Consider the following 26,059-nt stretch of genomic DNA (forward strand, 5'->3'; position numbering starts at 1 on the left):
AGACCTAGTATATAGGGCCCAGATACAGACTAATTCTGTCCTCTGTGAGTTGAGATGGATTGCGGGTTACACTTTGCATCACAGAATTCCAAATGTGTATCAAATATCCATTTATAAACAAGTGTTGCTTCCCCACTCCCCACATTTCATTTGTGAAAACCAGCAGTGCCTGCTAAACCAAAAAAAAAAATGATGTCTGCATTCTGCCATAGAGAAAAGAATTGTATGGCTATTTGCATATTGAATAAAAAGCACACAAAAAAGAGAAAGAAAAGGTTGGAAGCAAAACACTGAAACAAGACCAGACACAGGGAGCAGCTAGGAGATAGAGAGCAAAACTTATAGACTGAAAAAGGGAAGGTAAGGACTGAATTTGGGAGTTTTGTTGTGCAAAAGACATACAGCCTTTGCTAGGCGATTTTGTAGATCATTTGGAGATGCATCTGTGTACAACCAGCACTGTAATGTTAACAAATATGGACTGACAATGCTGAATGTGTTATAAGAACTCAGTATTTTCATAACTGCAACCTTTGCAGTTCAGTTTTTATTAAGTTTATGCACTTAAAGCTTTTGGTTAAGTTTAGGAGGAGATAGTGGTCATGATTCAGTAAACTCTGTGTTTACTTAAAGCCTTAAATGTCAAACTTGGTGCTAGAGAGCACAGGATTGTTAACAGCAAGATAATATCATTGTCTTACATAAGGCAAAGCCCGCTAGTAAAGGCAACACACTTAATGTTATTGGACATAGTACTATATGGAAGACCCTAACCCTACAATATTTTCTAGGTTGCAATACATTAAAAAGTGTCCCAAATATTTTACCCAACTCATTTATGTTAATGGGGTGGACGAAATATCACAGGCACCTAAATATAGTGCAGTCCAGTAGACCACTGCCACCCACCATGACCTCAGCAATAAATATAAAGCAGAATCACTGCCATATTTCAGGGTCACGTAATAAGTGACCCAATCAATGTAGTGTTTTAGTAGCTGTTTGCTAGTTAATTTGACAATTTTTGAAGAAATGTAGCTTTCCATTTAGTTCTTCCCATGTGTGAGGGGCTGGTCTCTGTTGTACACAGTGTTAACTGCCTGGGTGGTCTTTGATCTATATCCCGCCTTATCTGTGATGAAATGCTTTCACGATACCACAAATTCTCCATTGATCCTCTGTGATGTTTCCTTCTACTACACACCCAACTTTTTTCAGAATTTTTCTTCTTCTAAGTGCCATCTTCTCATCTGCAACCCAACACTGGATTCCTGCATGGTATTTTCTCTTCTATCTGATATCCCTCCCACTGTTTCTTCTTTACTGAATTCCTTTATTTTCTCTCATCTCTTCTTTCCTCACCCTCTCTGCTGCACCATCACCATCCATCTCTTCTCTGGGGATCCCATGGAAATGATTAATTGTTCTGAAATTTCTACAGTGTGTTGTACTAAATGACTCAGCAGACTTGTCAGCTGACATGAAAGTCTAATCCATTTTAGCTTTAGTTTGTCTGCAGCCATTCAAGGGCTTTATTTTTTTTTCTTTGGTGAGAGCTGGACCCATTCAGAGGCTCAGTTTTATTTTCTCATTCTTTGATAGCTCAAGGCTGTACATAACTGAGCTTGTTGAGATGTCGGATTGAAAGGGACCGCTGCTGATCAGGTCTCTTTTATGTTTATGAGCAATTTTGCTTATTTATACAAGTATCGGTTGCAACTGAATGTTCTTGTTCCTGTAATTTTTGTGAGAATCTGTTGATAATTGAAGAAACAGAGCGCGTACAACACATTTACTCTTTCATGAAGCAGGTTTGATGTTGCTTTGCTGCCTTATAATTTAGCCTCCTGTCTGGTCAGTCCACAGGTGTTTCTATGAGTGAGATTTTAGCATATTACAACTTAATTTCCTCTGTGTAACTTTGCCTTCTGCGAGCAGTGTACATACTGACATGTGTGCCTCTCATCTTTAATCTGCATTACAGAGCATGACAAGCAGCGCCTATGCAAAAGCACTGAATACATGAATCTTCACTTCAAAGTCAAGTGGTTCCATAATGAGTACGTCCGTGACCTGCCGGCCTTCAAGGGGGTTCCGCCTGAATATTCCCTGTAAGTGTCCTTTCATTTCCATACACATGTCCAGAGACACACAAAGACACATATACACTTAGTGTACTGTACTGAACAAAAGTATGCAGATGAATTGGTAATGAGAAATTGTGCAAAGATGAAGAAAGAGACATTCAGCTGAGGGTTTAGCAGGTAGCTTATTGTACCTAATGTTCTGTTTTTGTCAGAACTGTTGTAGTGAGGTGTTCATTTAACCGTATGATCATTTTGGACGCTGCAGTTTGTGATAGTGTTATTCTTCTCATTTAAATAACGAGGACAGGCTGAATAATAGAAACACCTCTTAGCATCAACACAGATTGACTGCAAGACAGCTCCATTAAGTTTACCTAAAGTAGCAAGTGAGTGTCTATAAATCAGAGGACAAACAACTGTGGGTAAATTGAAAAGTGGAGGAGGGATTCTAAAGCGTGACAAGACATTAGCAGACTGCTGCTAGCAACCAAGTTAACTTCTTAACCTTCTCCACTTTCATGGAATTCTCGCCTATTTGGTAAACCTAAATGAAAGAGTTTATAACTTTTCGCTGTCTCCATGTACCTGTTGAAAGAAAATCATAGAGTTTCTCTCTATAATAGAATATTTTGAGGTCCTGACCTCACTGTGTGAAGTGCTGAGGTGACTTATGTTAAGTTGTGTTGTATAAACAACATTGAATTGCACTAAACTGAATAACAGAAGAACGGTAAGGTCAAAAAACATGAATGAGACTTAATTTGAAAGGTAACATCTTCAAGTTTCTGAAAATGTGCTTGCTTAAGTGACGATCTGGTGGTTGTTTAACCCTCTGAACACCAAGAGGGTTTGAAAGGCATGTTCATTTTTTTTTTTTTTAAATTGGCAGCATTTATCAGAGCAAGAAACTTTAAAAAGCAAAAAGAATCTGTGGGTTTTCATCTTTCAGGAAATCCTCCCACTAATCATGTGTGACTTTTTGTTTAGCCAAGAAAAATGACCAAAGTTTGAAATTGTGATAATTCATCAAAATAACGTCTCATTTTAAAATTTGTCAAAAATTTGCACTCTCCAAAATCTGTAAAAAAATAAATAAATAAATAAATAAATAAATAAATAAATAAACTGAATAAAATTCCTCATTTTGCCCAACTGTGAAGCCATTAGTGACTCAGCTCTGACTAACAGTCATGTCACAAAGATTTCAAGGACTTTTTATCTGAACTGAAGTTTATGTAAAGCAGAGTATGGAAACTAATCAAACCTGTAAGTAGTAAAATATCTAGTATGAATCATCATATTTTTTTCGAGCATTATGGAAGAATGTTGTACATGTCAATATTCAAAGAAATTCAAGTTACATTTATGATGATTAATTAAATTTTATATGCACAAAACATATTTTCAGTGTTTCTTTATTTCTAGCCATTATTGTGATTTTTCTATAAAGGTGCAGGACTTTATATTGCAGTGAAAACTGAGCACTCAGTGAGTAAAAATGAACAAACTGCAGGAAAGTACCGTAAAGGGATAATAAGGGTCATAGTTCAGAGAAAACAATGGAGGAATCATCAACTTTCATATTGTTTAGTTGTTTCAAGATGAAATTTTATTGTGTTTGGATCAAATTAAGACAAGTGCAAATATTTTTCTTTGCTCACACTACTTAATTCAGTGGTTATTACACCCTCAAGTTATTGTACACCTGTATTAGATAAGAAGCTGTCAGAATTATCAGCAAAACAAATGTACAAAACAAGTAAATTTTATAGATGTATGTATTTAAAATGACTAAAATTGTCCAAAAACTGATCTGCTGAACTCAAGAAAAGTGTTTTGTATCCTGAGGAAATGCTTTTGCTACACCAAAGCTGTTTTTCTTTATAGTCTCAGTTTTAAACCATACCCCAGCAGCAATTCCAGAAAAATCTTCTGTAATGGCTAGCAGAGTGAATGTGATTACTACAATGTCTGTGCTGTCTCATGCATTACACCAAGCCTTGAAGCAAGCAGATCATAGACCGTTTAGAACGACAAGACTAGTTTAAAACATAAAATGTGTACTTCTTTTTTCACGTAATCGCATAATTATGTGCAGCAAAGCCGGGATAGCTGCGATATAAACACGTGTAATGCAAGTAGGGAACACCGTGCCCTCTCCCATCCAGCCAGTCTATCAGAGTAATGACTCACCCTCCCCGTCTCCAACACTGTCAGTCAAACACCATCTCCAGCAGGACTGATTCTTCCAGAGGCATACACATCATGCATGCAGTCTCACACACGCAGCCTTTTCCTGTCGTCTGCTTGTCTCTCCCCTCTTTCTCCGTCGCCACGCCCACCTTATTTATTGGCTCTCCCTCGTGAGGCAGATGCCCTCAGCCAGAGTACAAAGCAGTTTGGGGGGACATCCATTGCTCTGAGGACAAACCCAGGCAATATATGAAACAAGGAAATGGCAAAGTGAAAGCGACAAAACAACATTATTATTCCTCTGACAAATGTACGTCTTTACCCGGCTCATCTGTCCCAGCCTGTCCTGTCCTCTGCTGTCCTCTGTCTGAGCCTCGCAGTCTAATCCGTCCACAAACTGGAACCTGATATCGGCATCTACACAGAACCGCAGCCTCGCTCAAAACCGCACAAGAATCTGCTAAGATTTGAGTGTGTGATTCACCTACATTCTTTAAATAGAAAACCTCTGCATCTGAATTGTTGTAAACTGTGAGTGATCTTGTGCTCCAGACAACTGACAACAACCACATGCTAAAAAACACAACCATCCAACCATTTGACCCTTCAATCATAGAAGGCTTGTCTTTTTTTAGGTGGTTCGAGCCATTTGTCATTCAGTGGCTTGATGAGAACGAGGACGTTGCCATGGATTTTCTCAATGGAGCACTGGAAAGGGACAAGAAAGATGGAGTGAGTACAGAATTGCATTGTTTCTCAGGATGCAAGTTTTTATATTTACCCACCCGCGCCACTTAGGAGAGCTTTTTTATTCACAAGGACGACTTGCTCAGATTGAATTTACCTCTAGAGGAGGAGGATTGGAGGGGATTAAAGAAATTTCACGCAGTCGGAAACACCTCTCGCCTTGAGACAAGACAGGAATATAAATGAAATTTCAATTAAAAATTTATATAATCAGGAAACAAAACATGATTTTCTGGGCAGAAAAAAAAGCACAGGAGGATATTAGGCAGTAATGAGAGGAAATGTGCAAAGCCTCACAAACCAAATGTAATATACTGATGAACCTTCACACGTGCTTGTTTGCTCATCTGTTCATGTTTATCAAAATTAGAGGTATTTTTGATCTCATGCTTTTAATCACATCGGCACTTATGATTGCTTCTATATAAATCGCGTGGCATTACACCATCAAGGTAACTGATTATCCAATACATTTTCAAAAAATCTACCCAAAATGCCATTTGTAATGTCAGCAGAACAAGTGTTCTACTAGAATTATAGCGTTGTCTGTGTAAAGGGCCAATTCACAGATCTTACGTCAAAGACTTTAACACACAGCCTTTGAAAACAGCAGTTCAGGCTTCTGAAGCTTTTTAAAGTTGGAAATGTATTCTTGTGTCATCCATTCATGGCTCAAAACATAAAAATGTTTTTTTAAAAAAGTATCCGTTGCAAAATTTGGATGAGAAAGATGAAAATTTGCATGTGATTGCTAGTCTGCGATGTCTAAATGGAAGATTATGGAAACTGTAGAATCTAGTTATTTTGGAGCTTAGTCCATAGGAGAAATTAAAACTAGGGATGCACAGTATTAAATCACTTGAGTACTCTTAAAGGTGATACACTCTGTCCATATCTGTCTGGATACATTAATTTTATTGTCAACAAAGCAAAAAGCTTTTGGCCTCCTGCTCAGTGTTCAAACAACATATTCCACACAGTTTTCAAGCAGTCAAGCGTAATTTTTTGCGAATATTGACGCATTCATTCATTGACTGTCTTCACTAGACACGGTTAAATGTTGGAACTTTGAATCATCTTTGATTTAACGCATATGATGTGACGAAATGTGACATTTAATAGTAAAATCCTCTTTTGCATCTGTTTTAAACTACTTTTTAACTCTGGTTCCATACAAGTGCCATACAAATAAAGTTTATTTTTATAATTTATGCCTACTGTGAATGAATGCAGGCATTCACACATGTTTAAGTGCTAAATCAAGAGTTGTGTGGTATGAATCCACCTCAGCTGCTCTTCAGTATTCACATAAACCTGCTGCAGGAGTGTCATCAGCAGTCGTGTCATCTTGAATCGTGCTGTGTGAGTGATGTTATTACAGAGTTGTTGGTACATTAATCGAACGTCCTCTTCACCATCCTAAACAAAGTTACGCTATTATGACACGCTTAAAGGTCTTAAGCCCTGACTCTACATCTGTCTCCCTCTTGTCCGTCCCCCCTTCTGTCTTCCATCTTTCTCTGTTTAAACTCATGTCCATCTCTCATCCTCTCTTCCCTACAACAGTTCCAGCAAACCTCGGAGCACGCCCTCTTTTCCTGTTCAGTGGTGGATGTGTTCACTCAACTAAACCAGAGCTTTGAGATTATCAAGAAGCTGGAGTGCCCAAACCCACAGGCTCTGGCTCACTTCATGTGCCGCTTTGCAAAGGTCAGGCTCTTTGGAAAAGGCCTCCTAGTGAACCCCGAGCACCAATGCTGGGAGTAATAACTGGCAATTAAAGAGTTTGCCATTGATCCAAGCAGATTCTTCTGTATATTTGTTGTGTGGTATTAGCTTATTAGCTTGTGACTTTTGAGCGAGATTCAATGATAGAACTGCAAACTAACTATAATTATAACGCTGCCTCTCTCAATCCTGCAGACTATCAACAAAGTTCTTCTGCAATATGCTGCAATCATGTCCAAGGACTTTCCTTTGCATCTGAGTAAGGAGAATGTGGTAAGTGCCCACTCAAAGTCTGCAAATGTTAGAAGCGAAGGTAACAGATTTTTTTCTATCTATTTTTTTGGTGCAAATATGGCAAGTCAGATGACTGTGTTTGTATGATTACTGTCTCCAGCAGCAGTTGGCATGGAGACTGTGTGAAAAAATGTTTCAAATAAAAGCTCAGCCTGTTGTATGCAGAGCCCTGCCCTGTCTCCTGTAATGCACTTAACAAAGTGTCTCTATTAACAGAGATGCAATTATTCATTTCACAGCCCATGGCTGATGTGGAAAAGTCATTGGTATTTTCTGGGCTCTCTGTCCATTGTTTAATGTGACAGATGAATGCCCAGCTTTGTGAGTGGCCTAATTATCCACACGGGTCTTTGAAGTTGAAGCAAGAGATAACACACGGCGAACTAGCGGAGGAGGCAGATGTTTCTTTACAGTGTTGACAGGCTCATTACAGCTGTCCCAGAGAAAATATGAAATGTCCCTTCTCCGGGCAACACTGAGGAGACAACTGATGTAAAAAAGGAACTGAGAGGCAGACAGAGTTATACAGGGGCACAATTACATCAGATTAGACCAGCTATAGTCTCTAATGTGTTAGACAGCAGGACATGAATGATGTACATCATATCTGTCGTTACTAAGCATCTAGTTTATGTCTGTCTTTGGTGGATCCCAACTTTGCACTCTCCAGTATTTAAAAAATCTGAATAATAAATTCATTTTGTGGAAGCAAAAAAAAGTCCTTAAATCATTTTGTGACTCCTCAGATTTATCCTGAGATCCTTTGGGACATCCCATCCCCCAGATTAGGAATCACCCAGGAGACCCACTTTGAAGACACACTACAGAGATTAATAGAACTGAAAGGAATCATGTCGTAATATTAATAATATTAGCCGACAATTTTGCTGGCTTAGCCTCCTTCTATTCAAACAGGGAAATAGTCTTTTTTTTTCTCTTTGCCTTCTACCATCCAGCCTGATATCAAAGCAGCCTCTAGCATTAAAACGATACTGTAGATCCATTGCACGTGTTTCACCCTCTTTTAAGCTAGAAATATGTAACTGTGGGAAATCTCCAGTGGTATTCAGATTGAGAATATTTAATCACTTCTACACAAATATGCTCATAAGTCTAGTAAAGAGCAAGCCATTATGTGTTCCCGCTGAGACACTATTGGCTGCTTTGGGGACTGAAAGACACCAATCATCCTTCTCCTGTGGGGTGCTGAATTATAATTTTCCTACTGTCCATTACCACTATCATAATTTTGGTGCATTTTCTACACAGATGGCTTTTTTTTTTTTTTTAGTGGGGACAGATAATGTACGTAATATGCGACTGTCTGAAAACTCTGAAGAATGACTCTCAGTCTCCATAAAAAGCAGTGTAATTAATGTCTGTCATCCGTTAAACTTGTTCCGGAGCTGAGAATCGATAACGCCTGACACATTCAGTGCAGATATTTCTTTCCTTGTTGTGTTACGTGTTGCAACTGTGGATGTCGCGCAGAAAACTTGCATCTTGGTATAGATGATGTGTCAGGAAATCAAAACTGATGGATTTTACAGTTGTTGCCCCTGTGATATTTCTGACATTTCGCATTATGTTTTCAATAGGGGTAGTTTCCAACTCACAAACCATAACAATACTGTAACGATGGCTGTAAAACAGGGAATTTATTGTCCTCTGTGTATTGCAGGATGTCAAGAAACAATAAAAATATATTTTATATTTTCAGCATGTTGGATAATGCAGCATGCTATATAAAGCAACCTAGTCATACTCATTCTGCTCCTTTTACAGCCCTGCATCCTTCTCAACAACATTCAGCAGCTTCGTGTCCAACTGGAGAAGATGTTTGAATCAATGGGTGGCAAACAGGTCTGTACTCACAGCGTGTTTCTGCAATGTCTGCATCAAGGTTGGAGGCAACTCACTTTCAATTCAATTGAGATTTTTAACCTTAAATTTAATAGAATCTGGATTTTTTTTTTTTTTTGTCAAAATGATATAGACATTTAGACAATGGTATTGATCTGTTCCCTTCCACTGGAGGGACAAATCACAAGGTTAGCTGAAGAGCACCATCCTCTGGGCTTTTGGGATTCAGTGTCTTGCTAAAGGACACTTCAGCAGAGTTGGTGCCAGTTAATATGGAATCTTAAACCTCCCTCCTCACAGCAGCGCTCCACTGCTATAAAATTAATGCTGTGTCACCATTATGTAAATGATGACTTCAGTTGACATTTGTGTGAAGTGAAGGTGAGTTGACCCCAACAGCGATGTGCTGTAATCTTCCCCACAGTTCTGCACTTAACCATCCGGTAGTCTAATCTGACATATAGCTCAGTTTGCTGATATCACCCCTCCGATTACTACCTCTGCTACTGTTCCTCAGTAACTTCCTGTGTATCCCATCACTATTTCCCCAACTGTAATCCCCCCTCTGTGTATAACGTGTTGACTTTTTATTTTGTAAATGAATTAAAACCCCTAAAATCTGTGTGTTGCATTTCAAGCACAGGTGAATATTTTCTCTGTCAACGTGTCGCTCTGTCAGTGTAACCTGAGAAGCAGCCGCCACGGCTTCCTGTGACTTACATGCATGTTTCTACTCTAGTTTCTAATGCCTGTCTTGCCTTGCATTTTGTCTCCTATCGTTGTGTCTTCTGTTTCCCCCCCATTTTCCTTTTTTTGTGCTCTCTCTCTCTGTCTCCAGGAGGAGGGGGTTGTGTCCTTCTGTAAGGTGTGTGCAATAGGACTCGTCAACGCCCCTTCTCACCATTTACCGAATGATACGACAAAAGCACGCCCCCTCCTCCCCCTTCGTGCCTCCCCCTGCCACCCCTCACGCTCCTACGCTTCTCACCCCACCTCCCCACACCCCCCCCCCCCAACCCCTCCAGCAGCATGTGCCACAGAGCATACGGAAACTGAATTACCCATCACCCCTCTGGACAGGCTGCTCAAGCTCACCATCCCCGGTGCTTTGGGGATAGTGGCTCAAACCAACCACCCGATCCCATCTTTATTTTTAGCGTGCTTTCTTTTTATCTGTCCACTACTTCTCGATCCGTGGCTAATTTAGAAGTGTGATGTTTATTTTAGGTCACTGGCCCCCTCCCTTCCTCTTTTACGCTGACATACAGAGCAGAGTCAGAGGCTCACCAAGTCGCTGTGGTTTTGATCTTCTCTTTCCATTTCCCAAGCTGCAGCCACAAAATGCTTCAGATAGGATTTTTCAGTCCGTGTTTAATGAGCTTCTCAAACACCTACAAATCTCCCCAGCCTTGCCCTCAGCTGAGGTGCTGCTGCCGCCTAACTGTTTGCAGATCTAGACCTGGATCACTCCCAGGCCGTTATTGTCCGAAGAATAATGACACTCAAAGTCTTTACCTTCCCTTCAAAAAGTCGGGCTGTGAATTTCCCGTTAATGGACAGTCGGGTATATCTTAAAGAATGTCCCTAATAATTTCTCTGGAATGCTAATTGCAAAGCCAAAGTGTATTTCAGGTGAAAGTTTCCATTAGTTTTCTGCCTGCATAGGAGGCCATTCATTACCGAATAGTTCCCTATCAGCAATTAACTCCCACAGAGCCAATGTAATTACCAAGAGCTGTTATCACAGTGCTACCAATAACAGAGATTAGCAATAATCTCTTACACTGGCCATTTATGGAATCATCATGGACTGATCTCTCCAGATCGGTATCAGACTTTATTTTGGATGTCACCCTGTTTGCAAATATGCTTTCCTCACTTTAGAGAAGGCAGTTTAATAAACCTTTATTTATTTGGCACTGTTAGTCATTTTGGACAAACTGTATTGCAGAATAACAACCTGCCAGTGAGTAGATATTGCAGTGTTGAAACAGGCAAAGGGAAGCAAAGCTGGGCTGCAGCTGATAGGCTGTCAGCCAGGGGAGAGTTTGTACACTCTGGAGGACTCTGGATGCCAGTCAGTGTCGAGTGAAACCAGCTACCATGGAGGAGCCAGGTGCTCCGTGAATTCCAAACATGATGTTTCCTTCGTATAAAGTTTAATTAACAGAATAAGAAGTGCCTTCAGTTCCAGAGTGGACTATGTGTAAGAACTATTGTAGTGACAGTGGTACATACAATGACAGCTTAAGCAAGGCTCAGGTTTAGTTTCTGCTCAAGTTCTATTCGTTTGCATCCATACGTGTTTATATAAAAACATCCATCATAGGATTCTCAACAGTATGCCTCATTTCCAGGCAAAGCAAAGACCTTGTCTTTGACCTGACTCCTCAAAGATTATTCTTTGATATTTTTAAACCACAAAACTTCCTTCACAGAAATTCCTACATCTACCTTTAAATCAAGGTCTTTTTCATCAGGACTGTAGTTAGACTTTTCACTGAAGCATCAGGAATCACATGAGGTCAGAATAGAATTTTCTCATGTCAGGCAGTGACAGGTGCTGTGATTTATCTAACAGTGGGGTGAATTTCCTTTGCCAGTATCCCCATTTAAAAAGAGAAAGAAAGTAAAATAAAAATAAAAGGAGAATCTCAATTTCTAAAACTGCCAAGCTACAGATTAGAGACCAATCTAAAACTTTCCCCAGGCCAGGGTGGACTGATAAAAGACCAAGGCCAACAGTATATTTTGCTATGACTTGAAAAGATGTTATCTGTTACTCAAGCTGTAAAATAACAACTCAAACCTCTAAGTGCAATTTTCTGTGTGACAGAAAAATCTCGCATGCTGTGATCACCTCCATTGAGGTGACAGCAGTATGAATGTGTATGCATGTGAACACGCATACACAGAAGTATAAATCTGTCTTGTTCATGCTGCAGATAGGGGCATGTCTGCAGAATAACGGTGTGTATAAAAAGTATAGTTTACACATCCGCTTCCCAGCTGAGCCATCCACCATTAGAATGTGTGAGATGAGCGGCTCCATGGCTAAGCTTATCGGGCCAAATGTGATGATCTGTCATGCATGCGGTGCGGTGCCTCGCCTCACACATCCATCTCAGCACTGAGCCTCAACAACATGTGTTCACCGCCCCCATCTAAAACATCAATATTTGGACATTTGTACGTGGCGAGCGTAACTCATAAGCGCTGAGACAAACAGATGCACTCATACATGCATTTACTGACACACAAACGCACTCACACATGAAGTCCAGTGGAAATATCCGATATTCACCCATGCATTTTCTTAGAATACACCAAATGAACACAAACAAGTACACAGCTGGACATCCATCACATGCACATGCATACATATGGCACTGCAGAAACCCAACACATGCCATGCATGGGCATATAAGTGCTGTGAATACATTTTAGAAATGTTTATGTATGAGCTGGTATTAAAATTGATGACTGTAAGTTCATGTCTGCCCCATCAATATATAAATATTTAGGTACATAGCACAGTGATTTCATAGGCTTGCAGTCACTGAAAGTTGCACACTTGAATACATATAGTACTGACACAAACACACTACAGTGTTCTTCTTGAAAACAAGAAGTCAGAACAGATGAGAACATCTACACATACGGGGCTTTATGTATAGATGTGAGAAAACTTTACTCCCTGACAGCCTTCTCTCTTTTCTGTAATGTATGTAATAGTGCACAAAAATGCTCCCTTTTGAAAGACCACTAGCTGGCTGCCTCTTTGCTGACACCATGTCTCATGACTCGGCTAGTCCTCATTGCAGCGCTCAGAGGTGAGCTGTCCATTGGTATTCAGAGCGTTGCTCGGCACAGATGGCAGGCAGAATGACTAGGAGGCCACCTGCAAGGCAGGTTACCTCTCCTCTGTGCCAGTTGCCCCCTACCCCCAAAACCCCCACCCCAGTTGAGGCATCCTCCAGAGATACAGAGTTGTAGTGAGTGTGAGCTACTGTATGGAGTGTAGTGATGTACTAACTGTCTGTTTCCCACTGACAGCTGGATGCAGAGGCCAGTGATCTGCTAAAGGAGCTGCAGAATAAACTCAACACAGTGCTGGATGAGCTCAGCGGAGTGTTTGGCTCAAGGTGAGCATTGGTGTGACTCAAAATTTGTGTGTGTGTTTCTGTAGAGATCATTTCAGTGGGTTAATGTCTTCATTCATGTCGTGTTTCGTCAAAGAAATTGTATTACAAGGCTGCTTAGTTATTGACAGGCATGTACTCAAGGTATAATTGGCTCAAGCTCGTGCTGTGCATCATGCTTCATGAGCACAGCAAGTTGCTAAACATTTCAGCTTGAACAAAAGACACCCCTGTTCTTAACTCCTTATCAATAATAACAGCAGGAGAGAGCTAGCACCTATTCAGAGTGACTAACTTTCACTGCTGTGGCCTTGCATGTGAAATGGATTTAAAAGCTTGCTGCTGTCCATCACCCAGTTTCAAACCTGTGATCGAGGACTGTGTGAAGCAGATGAACCAGGAGCTGGTTCAGATGAAGGGTTCAGCCAAAGGAAGCAACGCTGCCATGGATGCAGAGACTGTTCTCCGGCCTCTTATGGACCTTCTGGATAAAAAGTGGGTATCTGCTGAATACAAACTAGTGACATGAAGGCCAGTTTTGTCCTTTTGACCTCAACAGGCGCCACCCTCTCTAGCTAAGTATTTGAAAATAATTCTTCCAAGAACTACAGGTAGCCATAGATCCAGACAGTGATAATTAAGGATCTAGATCACAGTTGCTTTAAAGCACCAATCGCAGATACTAAGAATTAGTTGTACATTTTTTTTGATGTGGCCATTGCAGCACCTTGCCAGATGACAGTGCATTTTGCTGCAGCAAAAATTGAGCCAGATTCAACTTTCTTGGCAGAATAATTTATGGCTGCTTTTTTTTTAACACATCGCTGTTGTTTCTGAACACTGCCTTAGTCACAAAAACCAAAGAATCCTCCTTACTGTCAGTCACTTCATTAATCATGTTTCATCCTCAGACGTGATGACAGTTGAGGTATTTCCAACTTTAGTTCTACTTTAGTAAATTTGAGGCCCTTCAAATGCCACTATAATATTCACTGACACAGACAGAGGGAAACACATTATCTGGTAATGTCTTTTATTTCAACCTGTATTTATTTCCGTGGCATTCTCGAATGGCATCCTTGAAAGAACTGATATGGTTCAGCTGAGCTCGAGGAATCGTTCTCAACCGTTTGTCAAAGCAACATTGAGGCCAATGGGGTATTACAGGGAATCCTCTTAATGATATGGAAATACCAAATCCTTCCTCCTGTCTCTTAGACCCTGCTTGCACAATAAGGTTAGATTAAAGCCTAAAGCTGCTGCATTTATTCTATAGGTCACAGGTGTTTTTCTTTATTTAATCGTATTATTTATGAAGACGTCATCACTTGGAGCCTTTAGCCATGTTAGCTCAGTCTGAGACTCATGCTTCCAGTGTTGACCTGACAAATGCCTTCTTTGCCGCTTTACAGTTTGATGTTATTTGCCAAGATTTGCGAGAAGACAGTGCTGAAACGAGTCCTCAAAGAGCTGTGGAAAATTGTGCTGAACACCATCGAGAGAACAATTGTTCTCCCTCCACTGAGTGACCAGAGTGTGAGTTTCATCAATTATCTGTCTCTTCTCCGTTTCTCTTCCTCTGCTCATCTCTCGGCTTGGCCTCCACCTCCCTCTTCTTGTCCACCTGTCTGCTTCTCATTTCCTCCATCTGTTCAGCTCTCCTGCTCCCTCATAACACACAAATTACTGTACAGGAAATGAAACAATGTGGCATCTCCAACTCTCCACATACGTAGAGTAAATTTCTCATATTGTTAATCCTTCTATAAGACCTTGGTTGACATATTTTATTTTAGAAATATTGCTTATGTTGTTGTCAGTGGTGCCAGACAAGTTTTAATGCCATAATGTTGAGCGGTTTTTCTAACATTTTCATCTGTTTCCTGTTTTAGCAGAGAGTCCATGTTTGAGATTTTCTCCCTTCATCTTATGCTGCTGAGTTTGTTCATATAATCCAGCTTTTTTACCCCCATCATCGCTTATTGAGTGTTTCTGACTTTGTTTACCTTCTGTACATGTGATGATGGAAACATATCTGTTTCTCCAACAGCAAGGTGCTCAGATGATCTTCAGTGCTGCTAAGGACTTGGGACAGCTGTCCAAACTGAAGGTAGTGTTTGACTGGGCCTAAGGCAGACTTTGCATATCTCTCTATTCTCCATCCTGTCTGAGCCCTATAATGTCTGTCTCCAAGGGGGCTTCTCAAAGCTTAAGGATAAGACAGTGGTGCATTTTGTATACATGTATACCAAATGTATAAATATGCTAGACATGGACTATCTAGCATATTTTGATCAGCATATCAGAGCCATTGTAGATACAATAGTTGTGCACAGACAGAAAGAAACCTAGCATGCAACTGCACTCTATCCACACTTCCATCGCTTACCAGATATATACCTACATGTCACTGCACGTAGCATAATGACATGCTACTAAAAATAAAAACTAGATCATGTCATTCGGAAACAAAGTCATGTAAGATAATGCAGGCATTGTATATTACGGCTCGGTGCAACAAAACTAGGCAGGTGTCTAATTGCTAATGTAACTGGAGGATGTTTAATCCCTTGAGCTCTGCATAGGGAGGCACTGGAATGGATCAGTAGCTACACTGTGTTTTCACAAACAGCTCCAGTGTGACAGTAACTCTGAGATGTATTGTACTTCTAAACCACACAGGGGCTGCAAACTAATGTGTCTTTAACAGTGAACATATGCATGCATTTGTGCACTGATTTGTTCGTATTTGCGTTTTGTGTGGGACTCGTGTGTCAGATGTCCTTTGAGGCAACATCTGGGTACCGATCATCAGTACACAGATGGGTGTGTTTCTGTCTCCCTCCCACAGCATTAAAGTGCTTTATCATCCCCTTGTTATTGTGATTATGTCTGATAATCTCCAGCTTGTCTACTTTTCTCATGTTCAGTATGTCTATGTTCACATTTATTGTGTTATTTTCTGTTACAGTTCCATCCTCAATGAATCTATTTTAATTTCATAATTTCTATCTTATGTTCTTCTGTTCTGTTAATATAGTGGACCGTGATTTGCTACAAAGTCTAGCATGCAAAATAAAAACTTAATAAATTGTTATTATAGTGCTGTGACCTTTGACCCCCGTAATGGCATGGATTTAATGGAACAGCAGAAGAGTCAGTTGGTCTGACAGGTTGTTTGTAGCACATAATGCTGTACACAGGACCACTTTAACATCCACGTCCTTTGATCTCTGCAAATCCCGTGTTCATCTCTGTGCAGTGCTTATCTGTCTAATATGCTAAGAGATGGCTTGTAGTGCATTTTCAGCTTTCCTTAACTGCTTTTCTTTAATCAATGTACAAGTGAGGACATATAGGTAATACTATTAGATTCAAGTGGAACATTCTACTGGAGCAATCATAATTAAATGAACAGCTATGAAAAAATCCCAATCAAAAGATATTTTTTGGCCAAATAACAAGCAAAATGTTCAAATAGGATGAGAATCTCTTCCTGTGTACCATGTCATGCCATAGTTTTCTTTAAAGCATACCATGATAAAGACACAATGCAAGTCAGTGCAATGTTGGCATGGAAACCATACAACACTTTAGCACAGATGTTGATTAAAGCATTTAATTACTCACAGTAGATCTCTAAATTGTGTTTAAAACAGACTATTGGTTGGTTAAATCTATACCATTTGCTGATTACACATGTGTGTTTATGCGTGCTTCATCCGAGGGGTGGGATTTGCATTTCCCCAATGCTGCACTGTGTGCATGCATCTTCCCTTGTGGTTATGTTGATTATATATGTTAGCATCTGGCATTAAGCTAATTCAAGTATCCACAGACTTGTGTATTGTTGGACACACGAAGAGCCAGACACAGGAAACTTTTCAGTTTAGGACCAACATTTGTAGCAGTGTTCGTCTCAATAATTTAGTTTCTTCAAAGTCCCGTTTCATGAAACATTAATGCTATTTTGTCTGTGCCCTGTTAAGGAAACACCTGGGAAATAAGACAGTGCCAGAAGTTATTTACTGTAATCAATTCACAGATCAGGAAAGCATCAAAATAGAATTGACAAAAACATTTTTCATGATTAAAATAGATTTTTAGAGTGCTGGTGTGAGACAGCAGGGTCAAATTTATCAGACACTCTGCAGTTAAAGTGACTGCAACTGGTTCTGTTTTATAAACGGGAAACGCGCTGTATCTTGAGTGCTGTGGTTCACTTAAGGTCACTGCCATTACGCTGGAGAAACATCTTAAAATACTAAGTGTCTGAATGTGACTTGTAATGTTGTTTTACTTACTGCAGACTGTTTCACTTTCTCTGGTATCCTTCCAGGAGCATGTCATTCGAGAAGAGGCCAGAAGTCTGACACCACGCCAGTGTGCAGCCATGGACCTTGTGCTTCCCACCATCAAGGTTAGTTTTTTATTTAGTACACTGCTTGCTGTACAGAATGGCTAAACAACAGATGCACACAGCAAACCCTAGACAGACAAATGAGTTAAATGCTTGTGTAAAGCCTGGAATTCTGTGCTCAACTACATCCATCTGAGGGATGTAATTAGTATGCAGGAATATTGAGAGATGCCCAAAACCTCTCAGCAAAATAAACCATGAGCTGCAGCACTTCACTTTACTGCCATGCCACTATGTTTTGAATGGATATGAGACAGTTTCAGGACCAAGCCTTGGTTCTACAGGGACAAGAGGAGAGTTATGGTGAGGTGCCACTGGGGGAACACAAAGTACCGAGAAAACTAATTGATTTTTCTGTTACCAGGGAAACTACCTGCAGGGTCAGATCAAGAACATCACAGGAATTCCTTTCATCAGTATTCCAATGAGAACAGTCAATTAATACAGCTGGGTTAAGGAGAATAGGGCAATTGGATGAAGAAATGCTGTGCAGAGGTTTACCTGCAGGATATCCTCATAGCATATCGTCATGTAAGCTAAAATTTACATCAAATATGTTTTCTATATGGACTTCTATGATTATAAATGACCCAAAACCTAGTCTGTGTACTGTATTAAGGAGTTAAATCTAATACAGAAAAAAAATACAGAAAGGCTGCACATTCCTTCATTTTCCCACAAGTAAGGAAATGAGCTGAAACTAAACCAGCTTTGCTTGGTTTGAAAAGCGAGCTCACACACAGTATGAATATTTGGCCCATGAGCACATTTACGGATTATCCCACTGAAAACATTCCATCAAGGGTGAACTCTGAACCTGTGAAGACTAATGGGTAGGATAATGAGTAAATGCACTGGGCCAGAGACAAGTCCATGTGTGTCAGAGCAGTCCATTTACCAGACTCCCAACAATACCTCATTTATGCCTTTCTTTGAACTCTGACCTGTGGACATTTGTGGAAGAGAGCTGTTTCGGCTTTCTCATCAGATTTGGATTTCCATCCATCCATTATCTATACACCTCTTAATCCTCATTAGGGTTGCCGGGGAACTGGAGTCTATCCCAGCTGACTTAGGGCGAAGGCAAGGGACACCCTAGACAGGTCGCCAGCCTGTCTCGGGGCTACATATACAGACAAACAATCACACTTGCATTCACACCTGTGGACAATTTAGAATTATCAATTGACCTCAGCATGTTTTTGGACTGTGGGAGGAAGCCGGAGTACCCGGAGAAAACCCATACATGCACAGGGAGAACATGCAAACTCCATGCAGAAAGATCCCGGGAAAGCCGGGACACGAAAGTGGCAACGACCAAGCCACTGTGCAGCCCAAATTTGGATAAATAAATAAAATTGTGTGTTTCAAGGCATGGGCTGCACAGTGGCGTAGTGGTTAGCACTTTCGCCTTGCAGCGAGAAGGTCCCTGGTTCGCGTCCCGGCTTTCCTGGGATCTTTCTGCATGGAGTTTGCATGTTCTCCCTGTGCATGCGTGGGTTTTCTCCGGGTACTCCGGCTTCCTCCCACAGTCCAAAAATATGCTGAGGTTAATTGATTATTCTAAATTGCCCGTAGGTGTGAATGTGAGAGTGCTTGTTTGTCTTTGTATGTAGCCCTGCGACAGACTGGCGACCTGTCTAGGGTGTCCCCTGCCTTCGCCCGAGTCAGCTGGGATAGGCTCCAGCACCCCCCGCGACCCTAGTGAGGATTAAGCGGTGTATAGATAATGGATGGATAATGGTTTCAAGGCATGGGTCATTTTCAGAATACATGCCATGCTTTTCACAAGAACACCCATATCAGTACTTAATTATAAAATGTAGGGGATCGCATATTTGTTCATATGTGTGTCAAAGACTGAAATCAAGAGAAAAGTGTAACCTCAACCTTGCAAATAACTAGTTAGCCTTGAGTACAGGGAATAAAAATGGAAACAAGGGATTGAAATAAAGAAAAAAGAGGGCATACGTGACAAAGAAAGAAATAAAGGTGATACTGGGATGGATATAAAAAAGTTTAGGAGGAGCGTCAAAGGGAACAGCAAAAGAAGACATGTTGGAAGGGTGGCTGTTTGACAGGTAATTTTGCCAGAGGCAGGGTGATATTTTGAGGATGCAGTTTGACTCTGGTCTTTTTGCCAGAGGGAGTTGAGCGTTGCAGGCTGGCAGTAACACTGTGGGCATATTTCAACATAAGGCAGAACTTTTCTCGACCAGCACACTTTCTTGTATCAGCTCTGAGGCCATGATGAGGTTATTAGAGTGGCATTTTTTTTATTTGAATAAAAATAAACTGCCTAACTTAAAATCCCCCGCAGCAAAATGAGACAAAACTGTTGATGACATGCATATATGCATGTCATAAATACTCAACTTCTTCAATTTTTCTTGCGCCATGTTGGGAAATCCTGTAAAAGGGCAAGTTAGACTATTATAATACGATTTCTTAAAAAAGAAAATTCTTGTAGGCTCTTACAATGTCATTTGAACTAATCCAGTTTGCACTTGGATGTGTTTTCTCAAAAAGTACAGCTTTATTATCACTTACAGTGAGCTTTGCTTTGGTTTCATGCTCATTTGTGACAGAAAGTATAAACGTATGTTTATAAAGTAGATTTGCTGTGTGCTGCAGGCTGTTTTGTGAATTAAGGATGTGCAGTTTCTCTTGAAGTGTTTACCATTTTGTCCTTTTTCTCTTTAAAAAACTCCACCCATGACTCACCCCCTGCTTGCCAGATTATGTACAGTCCACAAGAGGCACATGTCGGTCAAATTTGATGACTCATGAGTCATTGGTCAGGCAGAAAACAGTCCCTCCTCCTGTGTTGAGTCATTGCCAAGTACTGACCTGACACCGGTCACAAAATATTTGCCAGCGCCCTCTTTACTGGGGTGGGTCAGTCTGTGTCTGAGGAAGACGGTGCTGCTAAGATGCCACCTGGCAGCTATATACAATGTGCAAACAGTATCTCTGTTTACTGCATTGTTATTCAGCGTGTATCAACTTTTAAACTTGGATCACGACAACAGACTCTCATCTAATACCCTGACAAATACAGTGGTGTTGACTTCACTTAAAATTATCCTTCTTATCTGAATTAGAATAAGCATATGTCAGTATTTCTTACAGATTGTCATAACATTCACACACATAGAGGAGGATTTTCTGTTCATTAAAACTGCTGTGTAGAGGTAGCAAATACTCCTTTCGTAGTATTTTGAGAGCACTTTTCAAGTATTAATTAGATTAGCCTTATCTAGTGTTAAATATCTTTGGTTTATATTTCTACTTGTGATGGTAGTTATTAATATAACGTAGTACCCTGAAAAAACAGTTAGAAATGTGAAATTCTTTTGTCTGAAGACCAGCGTGCTCCTTTGTCTTTGTAAAGATCATGTGTTACAGAGAAGAGCCAGCTGAACAAATAAGCACCAAAAAAGAAAGCAGTGCATCCTCTCTTAAGAAGATCTGTCCATGGTCATCCTCCCACCTTCCATATGTGGGAGCGGTGACAACGTTTGAAAGGAACTCAAAGCTTTGTCTATGTTCGGCAATCAGGCTTATCAGCACAAATGTGCATTAACAAACCAAGCAGGGACTTCAGACTTTAAATGCATGGTAATTATCCAGCAAAGTAGCCATTACTGCTGTCTCCTGCCTGGTCTCCTGCTTGTAAAATGCATGCTGTCTAAATAATCCTAGGTTAGCCCTCGGCCAACTGTAAATTGCTGTTGTGCATCAACTTAAAAGGGGTTTACTAATTTAACAGTCTCGAGTTAATTCTGAAGTGGTGTTTCGTATTCTTTTTTTGTAGCAATACTTCCATGCTGGAGGAAATGGGCTGAAGAAAACCTTCCTCGAGAAGAGCCCCGACATGAAGTCCCTCAAATATGCTCTCAGCCTTTACACTCAACCTACAGATGCCTTGATCAAGAAATATATATGCACCCAAACCTCTCAAGGTAAGCAACTAACCAGGGTCAGGCTGAGTTAGGTTCCAGTCAGGGAGGATAGGGAGTCACGTCAGCATTCAAACACTGAAAAACCATTACGAGCTGTTTTCTGTGCCCATATAAAGGGTCTCAAGTGGGTAAGTTCAGGCTCAAAGACAGCTTTATTGAAAATTATGGCAAAACTGGCTAAAAGGTGTGAAAAAGCACAGACTGTTGGTGCTATTGGAAAACAGCATGTTAGTGCTTTTCCAAGATGTTCTTTATAAACATATTCTAATAGAACTTTCAAAATTGTTTGCTCACAGATCATTTTTTCCCTGCGATTGTTCACAGTGTATATCTAACATGTCTGCAGCCTTCCAAATTGTAATCATGTACTTTTTTGGTGGAAAAAGCTTTATTTTCTCTGCTTCACTTCACTTTCAGCTTCTATTCCTATTTAAAATTGATTGAAAATAATGTGACTCCAGTCCTGGCCTGTTCCACCTCAGCAGCATGCTGTTCTCCTATAAGTTCTAGTTACATTACTGTATGTGTGTTCTAAAAAATCTTTCTGTGTCACTTCATTGTCTTTAGGCTTGTATGAGCAGTGGACATTGCAGTAATTGCACTTACCCTCTCACTGCAGAAGTCATTTGTCTCTTTCACTGTAAATAAATGCAAAAACAAATGCATAAGCGGAGTTATCTGTGACCTCCTCACCCTGTATGCTTAAGGGCTTGATGGCTCTCATGCTCCTCCTGTGTCTCTCTGTCATTGGAAGCACATAAAACTCTGTCAGGACAAACGTATGACGTATATGTGTCGAGTAAATCTGTGAATTCCCTTTTGTACTCTCTGCTTGCTCTTCTCCTCCGTCATCACTGACCCACTTTTCTGTGTTGTTGTTGTCTCATTCATCTGTCTCTATTTGGAATTTTTTCCCATCTTTCTCTGTAACGAGGCAGAAATACCTTCAGGTGTCCGGAGAGATTTGAGGGGGGAACTCAGCCTTTAAGCTCCTGGTTGCCTCGCTGTGTTCAGCCTTGCAGAACGTCACATAGGCAGGCAGCAGGGAAGAGAAAAGGCTGTAGGAGAAAGCAAGTCAGCCAGCAAGCCAACCAGCACTGCCTGCCTCCCTGACTGACGGATGGGCCTGGATGCACAGTGTTTTGCTGTGTGCTATTTTTGAGATTTGCTATGTGTTTCTCCTCTTCCTCCCACTATGTCTCCCATCCTGTTCCACCCCCAACCCCCGATTTCACATCATGTTATCGCTCTTTATCTGAGGTGGTCTAATGTGATGTCTATAAGTGGAAGTAGTGAGGTGGTTGATGTGCATTAGGTCAGTAAACAGTGTGGAGATGTGCTGATGCTTGATGTAGCACAGTGGACAGTGTTTCATTAATCACCAACCCCTGTGCTCTGACAGCGACATATTTAGACCACGGAGTGCACTACTTTAATCCTGCCAAATGTGCTCTTGGAAGCATATGTGTCTCTCTGTTTGTTAGTGAGTAGGCTGATGTTGTATATAGCCGCATTAATACACAACAGTCGTGTAGATGGCAATTTCACATTTATATTTTTCAGTTTCTTGCTAATGAAGTAGTATTCTTTTGCTATATCACTTAATGCAGGCTGAGGCTGACATCTTGTCTGACAATGGAAAAAACTGAATTACAGAGCAAGTCTTTGACAATTAATGCTCACCTTTCTTATCTGTTAATTCCTTTTGTTCCATTTTTCTCCCTTAATCTTCTGACCCTACTCTATCACTGTTGTTTTATCTACCTCTGTTTTCCTTTATCTCACCATTTATCTTGCTCAGACTCCACTCTTCCATGTCTCTCAAACTCCCTGTTCCAGTGTCTGCTGTCTAAATCTGTTTATTCTCTCATAAATGCGCTAACTGGCAGTGGCATGCATCCGACTTCCTTCAGAAAACACACCATGGAAATCTGTTAACCAATATTGTTGTTTCAGCCAATAGCTGAAGTAAATGTGCAACTTCATTGCTCTAATAATTTCCCACAAGCCCAGAGACTAATTGTGCAGCAGCAAAGCTGTTCTGCCTTTCCCCAGCCTCTCAGGGCATCATTACACTAAATCTTGAGGCTTGTTTCTTCATTACCAGCTATAATGGGCACTACATGTTTGGCACATATTGATTAGCTATTGGATCAACGTGCCCGTTCATCAACCACGCTTGCCTTCCAGTGTTCAACATTTGTGTGTCCCAAGCTGAGTGAAACATCAGCTAAAACGCTAAGGACTCTCTGCATAAGGCAAAGTGAGACACGTGGTCAGCAATTAATTCCGTTTGTCCATATGCGACTGTAACTGTAACGATGATGTAGCTGTACAGGGTGTGATGCCTGAAAGGGTATTTCCTCCACTGCAATCATTCTGTTGTTCACCCTTGTCCCCTCGCTACCTCCTCTCTGATGTGTTGTTTTCAGTCCTACTTGAAAACAACACATCACAGCATACAGTCAAATGGTGTTTTGTATATCCATTGAGCTGAGCAGTTTGATGATTTCATCATGCAGAACATTATTCATTCAGTGGATCTCCTCACACCATCTGCCTCTTGCATGGCCTTCAAACCAGGCAGATTATTTCATGTTTCTTTTTTTGTTTAGCCTGAAGCTAAAGGAAACCCTGGCTGTGTTTGCTGCTGGCGGCGAAATCAAGTCTACTCCTGTGCTGCTTTTCTTAGGTTTAGGTTGTTTTGTTTTTTTTTTTAGCTTTGACATACAGAGAGGTGTTTATACACAGCTTTTTGGATCAATGTTTGGATACCTCATCTACAAAAAACAAAACAAAACAAAACACAAAGCTGCACCCACAGCTTTGGATCATGTCCTTGCATCCTCTCTCTCTCTTATTTCTGGTTCCTGGTCACTCTATTTCTCTGGCTTCCTCTCTGCCTCTCCCCCGTTCTCCCAGATTTTCATTATGCCTCTTTCCAATTCTCCTGTTGCTGTTTTGGTGTGTGTCCAGGTCAGTCATCCAATGGATCGGTGGGGGAGGTGTCGATGCAAGTGAATCTCATCTCTCACCCTGGCACTGGAGAGCACAAAGTCAGCGTGAAGGGTGAGCTTTTTCCTATACCCAGACCTGCTTCTCATCATTTCTATTCAAATGTATTCACACCTGCATGTCCAAAGACTCAATCTCATTTGCGCAACAGGGCTGCTGGGGTCATGATCAGGAGGATTGTTGTTTACCATTGGCGCTCCTCCAAACACAAAGAGTATGAAAATTAGCATCTAATTAATTGCTAATTTCACAATTAAAGTAATTAAAAAACAAAACAACATTGATGACTTGCTCCACAGTTTCTTTTTGATTCCTGCTGAGGCTATAAAATGTATGACTTAGCTTAGTACTTTTGATTTATATATCAGAGTCACCTATGTTTTTCTTGTCTATATTTTTGTTATAAGACTATAGCATAGCAGCAAAGATTTATGGATAGTAATATAGGTGTGTTGCTGATTTCACCACTTTGATCCACACTGAAATACCTGAACAACTATTGGATGGATTGCTATAAAATCTAGCACAGATCAAGAGGAAACCAGAGATGAAAAACAAAGCCAATACACAAATGCCAAACCTGCAGTTCTTGGAATGACCACTTGAAGCTGACTCCAAAAGTCGATCCCCATAGACCCCCATAGTAAATGTCCAAATCTGATGCAAAAAACTGTTTTGGTCTGTAGAACTGATGTTGTGTCCATAAAACCTGTACATGGAGGGATTTTTCTTAAATATAACTCACCCATTTAAATTGTATAAAAAATTAAAGTTTTGCACAACTAAGAGTGTGACAGCCATCATAGAACAGTCCATGGCTCAAAGGCATTTGCTTGATGTGCCTCAGCTCCACCCACTCTCCACCTGCTTGCTTATTTTTGTATTAGCCAGGAGTTGGGAGTAGTCAAGCACTGCCAAGATGGTGACAGTTGGAGCCACAACACTGACTTTCAAAACCATTGTTTGGCAAACCAGTGCATGACGTCAAAGAGGGTTTGTTCATCTCTATATACAGTCAGTGTAGAGACCTTTGTGTTCCCCAGAGAGCCATCCCTGATGACTTTGATAATCACCATAATCACCTGACTTTTCTTTTTGCAGCACAGATGTCTCACAAATTGAATATGTATTGCTGTGAAATTAGTATACTGATTATTATATATTACCTAAGTTCAAAGGTGGTGATACGGCAAACCCAGTGACTTTCCTGTCTGCCTCAGTGATGCTTTGTTTTAGGTGCTAATTAGCAAATGTTGGCATGCTAACACACTAAACTAAGATTGCGAACATTTTACCAGTTTGTCGTTAGCATGTTAGCATTGTCATTGGAATGTTTACATTATCATTCATCTCAAAGCACCATTGTACCTATATAGGCTTACGGCGCTGTTATTATCTCTGTAAAACTTCAGTAACTGATAATATGCATGATACACTAACTTCACTTTCCTATTTTTTAAAGTAAAAATGACTATATTTACATGTTCAGATTCTAGCCTACTTGTGCACATAAATGCCTGTATCAAACATTTTTACCGCATAGTTTTGTAAGAAAAGTTTGTGTATTCTTACCCTCATATAAATAGGCATGGCTGTTTTTTGAAC

General features: G+C 40.5%; 1 protein-coding gene across 3 annotated transcripts in view; it reads left to right on the plus strand.

The window, feature by feature from the left end:
* LOC111562838 (protein unc-13 homolog C) overlaps positions 1-26,059 on the plus strand; it is a 118,137-nt gene that overhangs the window by 88,439 nt on the left and 3,639 nt on the right. For 2 of the 3 annotated variants that reach the window (XM_055009273.1, XM_035944146.2), the window contains exons 19-31: positions 1,985-2,111; positions 4,916-5,012; positions 6,594-6,737; positions 6,951-7,028; positions 8,835-8,912; positions 9,751-9,777; positions 12,969-13,057; positions 13,412-13,549; positions 14,467-14,590; positions 15,105-15,164; positions 17,394-17,474; positions 21,292-21,439; positions 24,416-24,508. In XM_055009273.1, the coding sequence (XP_054865248.1) occupies positions 1,985-2,111; positions 4,916-5,012; positions 6,594-6,737; positions 6,951-7,028; positions 8,835-8,912; positions 9,751-9,777; positions 12,969-13,057; positions 13,412-13,549; positions 14,467-14,590; positions 15,105-15,164; positions 17,394-17,474; positions 21,292-21,439; positions 24,416-24,508 (1,284 nt within the window). The remainder of the gene's footprint in view (positions 1-1,984; positions 2,112-4,915; positions 5,013-6,593; positions 6,738-6,950; positions 7,029-8,834; positions 8,913-9,750; positions 9,778-12,968; positions 13,058-13,411; positions 13,550-14,466; positions 14,591-15,104; positions 15,165-17,393; positions 17,475-21,291; positions 21,440-24,415; positions 24,509-26,059) is intronic. The other variant, XM_055009280.1, reaches the window with a different exon arrangement.

The sequence above is a fragment of the Amphiprion ocellaris genome, chromosome 1 (genome assembly GCF_022539595.1).
Source record: "Amphiprion ocellaris isolate individual 3 ecotype Okinawa chromosome 1, ASM2253959v1, whole genome shotgun sequence".
Taxonomy (NCBI): Eukaryota; Metazoa; Chordata; class Actinopteri; family Pomacentridae; genus Amphiprion; species Amphiprion ocellaris.